The following is a 12165-nucleotide window of genomic DNA, read 5'->3' as shown; positions in this document are numbered from 1 at the left end:
CAACATCATGTGTATGCACACATTGGGAAGTGTCTTCTGTTGAGGGCGTTCACACATATCCATGCGTGCACTCAAATGGAAATTTTTACCTTCTGTGTGTATGCACATCTCTATGCATAAGCACATTTTGAGAAAACTCTTCTGGGAGTGCATACGCACAACTATATGCGTACGCATATTGCCCTGTTTTTCAATGAAAACCTTGTTTTTAACTGTTTTACCTTTCTGGCATTCTTGTGAACTTCTGTAAAGCTTATCTAGCATGTCTTAACTTGTTTTTAGGCTTTAAAGATGGAGACTAACTAGAATAAATTCTGGCAAAAAATTTTGAAGACAAAGACTTAGGTTTCTGGAGTACTGGGGACGGATTAATCGAATGAGAAAAATGGTGACTTAGGCTTTGTATGTCAGTAGGTGGAGTTGTCTTGTAAACTAATGGGGAGCCGGATTGATGATGAGTTGGAATATTGATGATGGATGATGAGATTGGAATGAGTATAAAAGAAATAATGTTATGAGATATGCTGTATCACTGAATTGTTGTGATTGGTAAATCGCTATGCGCCTTGAGCAAGGGCTGTGGCAGTCTCCCGCATGTCAAGGTAGCAGTGCCAGCGTAGGGGCCGAGGCAATCTCCCGCCTATGTTGAGATGTGAGGACTGTGGTTGTCTCCCGCTCAATAACCTTTCTGCTGCCATAGTGAACGCAGGCACTATAACCCGAAAGAGTGTGCCAGGCACTATAACTCACAGGGCGCAAGATAAAGTGCTGGACACTAGAAAATAGTGAGCAGGGCACTATAACCCTGGTCATGGCAGAAAGGTGACATCCTAGGGATGTGTCGGGTTGGCATTTTGAATCGACAAATGACGATATCACGAGCCAAATAGGATAGGCATTCATCATATGCATCTTCTATCTGCTTGTTTGCTTTGATTACTTGAGTTATGCCTATTTGATTAATATGTCTAAATGCTAATTGAGTTATCTGTTATACATGAATACTATTTGTGTTTTACTTGCTTGCATTAAATGTGTTTTACTGGTGTTGAGGAGGATCGGGAGGAAGTGGCAACGGGATCGCATAGAGGTAAGGTTGGCGAAGGCTGTGGGATACAGCGGCGTGTTTAGTATTAGTTAAAAATTCCATAAGTTTAGATAACCCTGTTTATGGTTTATAGTTTAGGTTATTTATTTTTCGTTAAGCTTGAATATTTGTTTTCGATGTGATGTTCTAGGATTACCTTTGGCGTCCCGGAACCTTATATCTTACATATTGGGAACTGTTACCATACTGAGAACCTCCGGTTCTCATACCATATGTTGTTGTTGTTTTTCAGATGCAGGTCGCAACCCACCTCGGTGAGTTTGCTGATGGTGACAGAGCAGGGGATCTTTTATTATCTTGTATTTTGGTTATTATGTTGTAGCTCTCTCACTTTTGTTATTATACTTTGTTGCCCTAGAGGCTTACTTTGAGAGATTAAGTTATATAAGTTGTTTTAACTCAAAATTTCTGTTATGTTTGTATATGACTAGTCGGCCTAAACTCTGCAGGTCGTAGCTAGTACTCTATGTCTATCATACTTATATATATACCTATCTTGACTATTATTATATTAAGTCTCATGTTGTATCTCGTGCCTTTACGCTTTTAGTTACTGTGTCTAAACGCTTCGTGCTTTGTAATTCCGCTTTATGCGAATTTTGAACTTTATTCCTTCATCGGGCTCCTAGTTTTATAAATTCTTAGACACATATTATATATTATAAAATTTAAAACTATCGTGGTACTTTGTTATCCTTTGCTTTATGGCTAGAGGTAAGGTTTAGGGTAACGAGGTATTACAACTTGAATCATCTATCAGTGATGTGAAGGCTGAGATTCAAAAGATGAAAGCTATTACTAGTAATCCTGATTGGCATTTTCGGCGTTGTCAACTATTGATGCAAAGACAAGCATAGAAAATGGTTGTGGCTTTAAAAGACTATGAAGAGAGACTATGCAAAGAATTAGTTAGTTGAATTAATAGAGTATTTCACCAAAATTTAGGTTGTGCTTGTATTTTTTATTTAGGTTAAATTATTAACATTTGGTATTAATATTTGTCTGAGAACTACTTTTGATGTTAGGTAGTATATTATTTTTGGACATGTTTATCATGTAATCTCCCTAGTATGATTATATACTAATATATGATATATGTCTTGAACTACTTTTATTTATCTTTATCATATATTGCTAGTAAATTTAGTTGTCAATTTATTTCTAAATGAACATTTAAATTTTTAATTATATTGTAATATATATTGTATCGGTTTAGATTTAAAATTAGAATTAATGAAAAACTGGAATGAAAAAGAATGCAACGATGAAGCTAAATTACTTTCCATTATAAAAGATGATCTAATGGAAGCTGAAGAAGTGTGCATATTGATTAATGAATATACAGTTAAATATATTTGCAAAGAACCACGTAAAACTAGTGAACAAACTAGATTCATGGGTTTAAGAAATTTTAAAAGGTCATCCTATTCGATGTTATGAAATGTTTCGAATGAAAAAACATATTTTTATTTAGTTGCATGCAGAGTTAGTTGAACATAGTTTAAAGAGCACTAAACAAATGAAAGTCTAAGAGATGGTTGTGATATTCTTAAATATGGTTGGTCAAGGGATTGGCAATAGAATGATACAAAAAAGATTTTAACATTCTGAAAAAACAGTGAGTAGGTATTTTAAGCAAGTATTACTTGCTTGCTTGAGGTTATCATTCAAATACATAAAAGTCATTAAATCTTATGTTTTGAAAAATTCAAACCAAAATATAAAATGATCAATGATATTTGCCATTTTTTAAGAATGCTATAGGAGTCATTGATGGTACTCAGATTCTATGTGTGGTTAGCTAAACTGAACAAACCAAATTCATTGAAAGGAAAAAATTTTCAACAAAAAATGTAATGACAATATGTGATTAGAATATGTGTTTTATATTTGCATTACCAGGACAGGAAGGCACAGCTCATGATGCTCGTATTTTTAAAGATGCAATCATAAGATCTAGTATGAATTTTTCAAATCCTCCCACAGGTATAATATTTTCTCATAATTATGAAATATTTATATTTTTCTAGATTTATTATTGATATGATAAAAATATTCTTTTTTAGGTAAATATTATTTGGTAAATTCAGGATATCCAACACCAATTAGGTATATTGGTCCATATAGATGTAAACGCTATTATCTTTCAGATTTTAGGCATTCATCTGAATTTGCAAATGGTAATGAAGTGATTAATTATTATCACTCAAGTCTATGCACAATTAAAAGAACTTTTGGTGTGTGGAAGAATAGATTTGTAATTTTGCGTTGTATGCCGAAGTTCAAAATAGAAACTCAAGTTCAAATAGTTAGTGCAACAATGACTATTCATAATTTTATTTGACGATATTTTGAAACAGATTTTGAGTTCACACGGTGTGAAAATGAAAATATTATTGAAAATGACAATGATAATCAAATTGGTGATAGCCTATCCCCAAATTTATCTGGTACCTCTTTTTTAGAAGTGAACATTGTTTGAGACTCTATTCGAAATGAAATTTTATGCACAGATCAAATCTTATCAAGTAGATCAAATCTTAATACTTCTGCAATTAAATTAGTGTTATAGTTATATTTTTGTTTAATTTTATAAACTCGTTTGTCTTATATTATTATAGTTTATAATTATTAGACATTATCAATTATATATATATATATATATATTATCTAATATTATGTAGAATTTATTATAATAGAAGCATTTCAGGTATACTCCTATTCTTTTCTGGAAATTTGAAATGCCATGGTTTAAAGTCATTTAGATTTAATATAAAAAAAATTATATGTTCAGATGTAAGGGAATATACATTATGTGAATATGCACAAAAAAAGTTGTATGAAAGAGTTGCAACCGCAGCGTGATGTAGCATGTTTTCTAGAGGTAAGCATGCTACTGCCAGCCATTGTGGTCCTTTGTCTGACAGATTAGCATAATGTGCATGTGTAGCTTTAAATGGGTGAGCCAGCCAGTAACATTATCGATTGAGAATGTATTTTGTTGGTCCATACAAAGAAAAAAGAATTGAAAATATTTTTTTAAATTAATTATTTATTTAATACCAACAAAAAGAAATATTACTAATAACAGTAAGATCGTCTATGATGATCATCAGGTATATATTATTAATTATTATATCATAGTAAAAAGTTACAAATATGATATAAGAATAAAATTATTTTACGAACGAAGTTGAGATCAATAAAATATATTATTAGTTTGAGAATATTTTTTTGAAAGAGTGGTTTAATTGATCAACTAAAGTTTTTAGTTTATACTTTTTTTCGTCGAAGTAGACCAAAATTAAAAGAAAAGGCAGTTAAATTATTTTTTTGAGAGGTAAAAATATTAATATTTAAGTATAACATTGTTTGTGATGTTGTTGTAATATACAGTAATTAAGAACAAAAAGAGATATTTATTTTTTGTGTATTTCTGTAAGAAATTTGAAAAATAAATATAATAGAATGAATATTAATAATTATAAAATTTAGTGATTCTACTAGCATGAATTCAAAATAAAAATAGTATTTATTGAGAAAAATAAATATTAATTCTAATATCTAAGAGATTATAAGTAGAACAAGTTTAGAGCAGTAATAATATTTTCTTTTTGAAAAATATATTGATTGTAAGAAAAAATAATGTCAAATAATTTTAATTTCAGAAATTATGAAAAAATATAAAATTATTAGAAATAGAGAATGACATGAAAAAAGAAGTAGAGTTACCAAGTTAGACGTACTAAAATAATATATTTTATTTATAGGTTTAATTAATACGTGTTATAAAGACACACGATAAGTTTATTATTAGTAAAAAATTTTAAATATTTTTATTTAATAAATATAAAATAAATGCATTAAAAAATTAAATTTTTTGTATTTTTAATATAAAAATTTTAATTTTATAAATTTAATTAATATGTGTTTTAAGAGCACAAAATAAATAAATTTTTTTTTAATTATATTTTTTAAATTACAATATTTTATTATGAGTAATGTTACGCATCTAAATTTTTTTAGAAACAAAGTTCAACTAAGTTAAATAATAAGATTTAAAATAATATTAGTTATAATTAATTTTTGTTATATTAAATTAACTTAATTAAATTTAGTAGAAGTGTTTAACTAGAGTGGACTTGCATATACTACCTGTAAAAATAGCTCAACACTATTACTCTTATATTCTCTCATCTTTCAGCGGCCCTTTGCGGTCTTTTCTTTGTTATCTCAAGGATACAATTGTCATTACCAACTTGAGTGACGACAAATTTTTTTAAACTATCATTTGGTATATGACATATCAGTACTCCAATAAAGTATACTGGAGTACCTAAAACGTATCCTATTATAATATACATATAATATTTAAGATAATATTTTATATAATAACATATTCTAATTTAAAATTTCGTAATTAAAAATTGTTAAAAGAGGAATGCTAGGGGCCAGCAATTTTGGTGTTTTATAACCATCAATTGGTCATCAATAGTGTTTTTAATAGTGTGAGATTACATCTAATAGTGGGAGATCATTCACTTTTGTTTTGATGGTTAAATGCTGGCCAGAAAACACAAAAGTTGTTGGCCCCCTAGACTTTTTCTTGTTAAAATAATAATATTAAAAATTTAATCTAATCTTTATCTTTTTGATAATTTTACATCTAAAAATAATTTTGATCATTGTTATTTGAATAATATTTTATCAATTATAATTAGTTTTGAATCAAAATGACATTAATCACGATGAAACAAACTTAATTTTAATTAAAATTAATTCTAGTATAATCAAATTGAACTCAACTCTAATTTACAAAAACTAAATTATATATATAATTTGTGTCTAATCTATTCATATTAAAAATTATTTTTATAAAATTGTTGTTGAATTAATTTTAAATTTTTGAAAACTTAACTGTTAAAATACATGTAATACAAACTAAAAATTTTTTGAATAAACTTAAATATTTGACAAATTTTATAAAAGAGTGCACTTTACTTTTATCCGTATAAAATAAAACTAGTGGTTGTAATTATTATTATTATTATTGAATAATGATTTCTTAAAAAAAGGATGAGAAAAAATTGGGTCTCCTGGTCTGCGGGGAAGCGTATATTTTGTTTTCTTGTGTGTTGCCGACTTAGTTTTTGTTGGTATTATTAAATTATGAGAAGTGTCAATCATGATGGTTAATCTTTTGTGCGTCAAAAAAGCATTTTAATAGTGTGTCATACAACCGACTATATGACTAAGCAAAGTTGCAAACACATCACAACCTCTCGACACAAACCCTTTACCATTCATTCTCCTCTTCTTCATCACTTAAGAGAAAGCAAAGTCCTCTCTTTCTTCTTTGTTGCCTCTCTTTTCTTTTCAATTGAGACTTCAATCACTGTACAAGCGTTTACCTGTGTTTTCACCTTGATCACCGCCATAACCACCATCTTAAGATTAATTCATTCAAGAAGGGAGAAGTTGGAGCATCATGAATTTTGATCTTAGGTCTAGCGTTCATCATTCTGCTAAGCACGTTTCTACAGTCCAAGCTTCAAAGCTTCACTCTGGTACTCTTCTCTCTTTTTTTTTTATTTCTTTTTTATTTTTTAACATGCTATTCCCATGTGTTGTTTTGTTTGAGCACCTTTTCCTTGTAATTTTGTTTCAAGTATATTTTTCTATTCTATTGAGTTTAACTTTTTTTTTTTTTAATTAAAATCCTGCAATTTTTGCATCTTGTTTGGTGTGTGTCACACGATATGAACTTACGTCTTTTTGTTACAAGTGATTTGGATTTTCTGACTCTAAATTTATCACGTTTGATTTTAAAGTTGTCATTTTTGTTCTATTCACAAGCACCTGCAACTATCATTACAAGAATATTTCTAGGCATTGATTATTGTTGCAACATATCTGGAGGGTGAAGAAGTGAGTGCCACAAAATATTAAAACTTACGAGAGTCTGCCACTACTTTTCCTTCTGAAATTTTTTTTTGACTTTAGAATCTGATTATGCATAAGAAAATAATAATAATAAATCATTAAATTATTTTTTTGGCAAATAATAACCCAACTTTTTTCTTTTCTTTTATTTTTTTTTCTCTCCTTAATGTTTGTTATTTTGCTAACGGTTAATTAAAGAAAGGTAAAAACTCATATGTGGTGCCAAGTTGATAGATAAAAATTATTAAATAATAATTTAGTCAAATATCATCTAACGATTTTTAACTATTAATTTTGAGTAATATTACATGTACACCAAAATCAGTCATCAAAGTCAGCCACCAGTATAAAATACATATTAAAATATAAATACACATTCAAAATAAATTAAACCATACATGTATTTATAGACAAATACAATAATGACTGATTTTGGTGTACAAATAACATCTTTGATTAATTTTTCATAAAAGCAACTACGATTGAGTCTCCACTTTAAAGAAAAATTGGTGCTTAGCAAAATGGATAATCGTCATGATAGTAGGAGTATTAATAAAAGAAATGTTAAAATATAGGAAGAAGAAGAATAGAAGAATCCAGCTGTGGGGTTTGTGCATGCTATAAATGTCGGCATGGCTTTTAAAAACGGCGTTGTGGAAGAGGGATCTAACATGATATGCATGCAAATGAACATATTAGTACCATTGAACATTTCTTAATGTGCTTAAAAATTACTATACAATATGTCATAGTTGTTAGAATTAATTCTTCATGCAATGTGAAATTTGAAGACTTTTCATTTATGTGTTATATATGATCAAATATTCAAATGGATCTAATTTGCACCAATTCTCCATTTTTTTGAATGGCTATAATTGTATGCATTTCACAACTATGAAAGAGTCCCTAATTGTGTTTAAAGCCAACTGGGCTATATATACACACAAAAAATTAATTACCACATTAGTTATTCATATAAAATATATATTGAAATACAAAATACACATTAAAAATATATGAAATAATATTGTATATATAAATAAATACATAGTGATTGATTTGGTGACTAATTTTTATGTGTATATAACAATTTGGCTTTTCATGTATACTAATCATCCTCCGATGTTAAGAGTGGTTAAGTTTTCTGATCTTAATTTAGACAAATGAATTTTTGGAGCATAAAAGTTCCAATTTATTTGGGATGTTTAAAAAATTTTAAATTGGCTAAGTCAGCACAATTGAAGTTCTATTGAAAGTGTTCGTACTCTTGCTAACAGTTATATCTCTAGCAAAGAGTACATGTCAGTTTGGATTGACTTTTAAAAAAAATACTTATTTTTTTCATTTTGTTTAAAAATATTATTTTTAATAGACAAATTTGGATAAATTTTTTTTTAAGTATTAAAAATGTTTTTTGCTTTTGTTTTTTTTAAAAGTACTTTAATTTTAAAAGAAAGTATTTTTTTATTCAAAAATGTCAATCCAAACCAACACTAAATTACTTAGTAATATCACGAGTTACAAGAAATGATTGAAGAACATCAATACGTTTCATGTTTAGTACTTTAACAACAATGTTATATGTACATAAAACATGAGCTACCAAATTAGCTATTATGTATTTGGTAGCTGATTTTTTATGCACACGTGATATGGTTGGTACTTTAATAACATGGTTAAAATATTTAGCTCGGACATTGAATCATATAAAGAAGTTTCTACTTTTTATCCTAGTGCTATCTTCTTGGGTTTGACATGTTGGCTAGAAGAAACTAAAAGAGCATAAATGAGCCCTACCATATTCATATATTTGTTGTTAATTTCTGAGTTTCTGCAGTTGTATCAATGTATCAAATGAAGTTCATTTGTTTTTGCTAGTCAATCTTCTGCCATGACACTTTTTATCATTTCTTTGTGGAATTATTGTGGAAATAGCCTGTTAACTAATCCCTTTAAACCAACAGATGATTATTCAGTGTTCCATTATACAGACGTAGATGACGATCCTCAATCTCACTTCCGATGTCCTTTCTGTGATTTTGAAATTCAAGTTCGCGTGCTCTGCAGCAATTTAGAAGAGGAGCATTGTCCTGACCTAAAAAATGTGGTATGAGCTATCAAGAAACTTCTAGAAACCTTTAGATAGGGATATGGACCTTTTTACTTAAAATTAGAAAAGATGAAATAATACATATGTCTAAATGGTTGAAAGATGATGACTGATTCAATGTTCCAATCTCAGGTTTGTCCTGTCTGTGATCAAAATTTAGGGAGGGATGTTATCAGTCAATTCACTCATTCAAATCCACGAAAGGTGTGCTTTTTACTTTCATCAAAATTTGAAGTGCAACCTGGCACATTTTTACCTCTATCTGCATATATGTCTCATCTAACTCATTCATTGAATTTGATATTTTGATCTATAGTGGATGTGGAAGTCTGAGATATATAATTTCTGGTCCGGTAATTCAGCTATGCTTGGCAAGAAATTGGCTGCAATGGGAAACAAGCAAGAATCAATGCCGGATCCGCTTCTGTCACCGTTTATCTGCAACATGCCTGTCCCAAGCTCTAATGACATCCACCCTAATGAAGACTCCAGCTCCAGCAAGAAGGACTTAGACATTCCTGATGCTAAAAGGTATGATCCTTTTAGGGATTTTGAAGCAGTGTTAAGTTACTATAACTTGAGAAAACGAGAAACTTTCTAAAGCATGTAAGTCAGTAAGTGTGTCACACGGTAGACAGAACTCGGAATGCCAAGGTGCACGCATTCCTTAGCTGCCACGAATACTACCTTTGACGGCCTGCATCTAGCTTTGCCTTGTGCTGCTAATTTCCATAACTTGAAACTCGAAAACACACCCCTACAATTACCACTGTCAACATGGTGAGGCATGTGCTTTGTTAAGCGCCTTTGTTTTTGTTTACCAAGCCTGTTTCCCTGATCCTGAGCAATTTAGATTAATTTAAATATTTGTGACAAGTTAAAAAAGATTAATAACATCATAAATGATTGATAACATCCAAAAAGAAAAGATCATAGTGGAGCATGATGCACCATACATGGTATGCTTACCAAAATGCCCAAGCCAATCAATTGAAACAATCAGAATTATTCTCATTTTAAGATAGTATGATCATGCCCTGTAAGCTTAGTAGTTAGTATCAAAAGTGGAGTTAAGCCTCAGTAGTTCGTAAGATTGGCTGCCAAAAATTATCTCCAAAATCTCAATTGCACTCATTACGTTCTTGAGATTGGTGAAAGTCCACCACGTTAGTCTCTAAGAGTGTGATGAGTCACTTGACGGTAAAAGGGCTGAATGACTAACATGGTGCACTTTTGCAAATATTGGAGACATAATTGTACAATTGAGATCTCAGGACTATTTTAATGCATGCAGCCAATCCAAGGGACAGCTTTGGAACTTTACTCATCAAAAGTGAATTCGATAATACACTGCTGAAATATTGTTTTATGGCTTTGCAGGTCAGGGACAGATGCACCACGCATTGGCGATGAGCAAGATCTACAAGAGAGAAAGCTGATGGCTGATTTTGTTCAAACTTTGGTATTATCAACCATACTATAAGACCGTGATGGTAGAATTTGCAACATCCACGTTGAAGTCATGATGAATTGGCAGAAGCTGCTTTCATAAGAAGATGACTTTTGATGAAGATGCTTTTTCAGCATAACTGGGATTTTAGTTTGGTGAACAAGATTAGGAATGCGAAGTAGTAGTAGTACCGTAGCAGTATAACTGTATAAGAAGTAGTATTCACTTTGGTGATGCAAAATTTAAAGAAAAAAAAAATATTGGAGGCTGGAGGGGTTGCCTCATTCTGAAGCCCTTTGTATTTATTTAACTATTATTATTATTATTATTATTATTATTATTATTATTATTTGTAATTAAATTTTTATATTTTTTAATTGAATTTTTAAATTAATTTAATTTTTTTATTTTCTAATGTAATAAAAATATTTGGATTAATGGAATATTTAATTTTGGAATTGAAGATATCTTCAGGAATTACTAGATCTCTAAATGTGATTTTTTCTTCTTTATCATAACAAAAGAAAAATGTTACTTGTACAATAAAATTCAACTTTTGGTCGATTTTTAATATTATTTAATTATTTTTTAATTAAAATATATTTTTATTTTTTAGATACATATTAGTAATTAAGATTAATTTAAATTTTAAAAATTAAAATTTTTTTAACTTTCTATTTATTTTATAATTAGTTATTGTTTCTTTTTTTTACATTTTTTTTATAATACGGTTTTTTTCTATTTCATTTTTTTGTATAATTTTTATATATGAAAAAAGATATTAAATGGTGAAAAATCATATTTTATTAAACAATTTGAAAAAAAAAATTGAGAAGATTCGCTCTCAATGAAGCACATCTTTTTTGCATGTGTTTCTTTGGCATTTATAAAACATGATTCTCAAGGCTTGATAAAAATGTTAATTTTACTGAAATTATTGCTTTTCTCACATAACTTGTTACAATTTAGAGTTAATGTAATAAGAATAACTGATTATTAGGCATATTCAAATGCGTATATGCAATTATATGATTTTTTTTTTATTGGATAGATTTTGAAATTCCATGCATTTAAAGTTTTATACAGTGATCAAAAGATATGGATTTATTTGTTTTTTTTTTTATGAAGATGACAATGATGCAGGTCATATAATGTTGTGGGAACTCACTAAAAAAAAGTCATATAATGACCTTTTGAGAAAAATAAAAGTTAGACAAAATAATCACTAAGACATGGCTATGAATACTATCTGTCGTTGTTACTATTGTTAGGAAAAAATATTAGAATAAAAAAATGAGAAATGAGGATAATAATAAATTCAAACTTTATAAAGATTTTTTAATTTTTATTGTCAACAAGAACCTATTTAAATAATTTAAAAAAGTTTAGAAAGTCAATTAAAAAATAAAAAATATAAAACTTAATTGTAAATTTAGTGAAATTATGGTGGAAACTCGGGTGCAGTCGACTTTACGTAAATTTAATAATTGAGAGCCGTTAGATGATTTGACTGATTTGACTAAATTTTCATCTAACTACTCTCGGCTATCAAAT

At 29.0% G+C, this 12165-nt stretch overlaps 1 protein-coding gene across 2 annotated transcripts; it reads left to right on the top strand.

Annotated features, from left to right (window-relative positions):
* The first annotated feature begins 6302 nt into the window (after positions 1 to 6302).
* Positions 6303 to 10972, top strand: LOC107631229 (protein DEHYDRATION-INDUCED 19 homolog 5). 2 transcript variants are annotated; one of them, XM_016334607.3, is made up of 5 exons: positions 6303 to 6675; positions 9043 to 9158; positions 9294 to 9365; positions 9478 to 9692; positions 10542 to 10972. In XM_016334607.3, exons 1-5 carry the CDS (start codon positions 6597 to 6599, stop codon positions 10642 to 10644), a joined length of 585 nt encoding a protein of 194 aa, XP_016190093.1. In that variant the 5' UTR covers positions 6303 to 6596; the 3' UTR covers positions 10645 to 10972. The 2 variants fall into 2 exon arrangements, with proteins under 2 accessions (XP_016190093.1, XP_016190086.1); XM_016334600.3 differs by having other exon boundaries at positions 6353 to 6675; positions 9016 to 9158.
* Positions 10973 to 12165: the final 1193 nt, after the last annotated feature.

This window comes from Arachis ipaensis, chromosome B1 (assembly GCF_059453495.1).
Source record: "Arachis ipaensis isolate K30076 ecotype BB chromosome B1, ASM5945349v1, whole genome shotgun sequence".
Classification (NCBI taxonomy): Eukaryota; Viridiplantae; Streptophyta; class Magnoliopsida; order Fabales; family Fabaceae; genus Arachis; species Arachis ipaensis.
The sequence above is the reverse complement of the archived record's forward strand: the minus strand, read 5'-3'. Positions and strand labels throughout refer to the sequence as shown.

Bases quoted from the DNA above. Each gene is read 5' to 3' on its own strand.
- LOC107631229 (XM_016334600.3), top strand. From the start codon at position 6,597: ATGAATTTTGATCTTAGGTCTAGCGTTCATCATTCTGCTAAGCACGTT. The intron at 9,159-9,293 runs GTATGAGCTATC...TTCCAATCTCAG, and splicing joins GTCCTGACCTAAAAAATGTG to GTTTGTCCTGTCTGTGATCA. The intron at 9,693-10,541 runs GTATGATCCTTT...ATGGCTTTGCAG, and splicing joins GACATTCCTGATGCTAAAAG to GTCAGGGACAGATGCACCAC.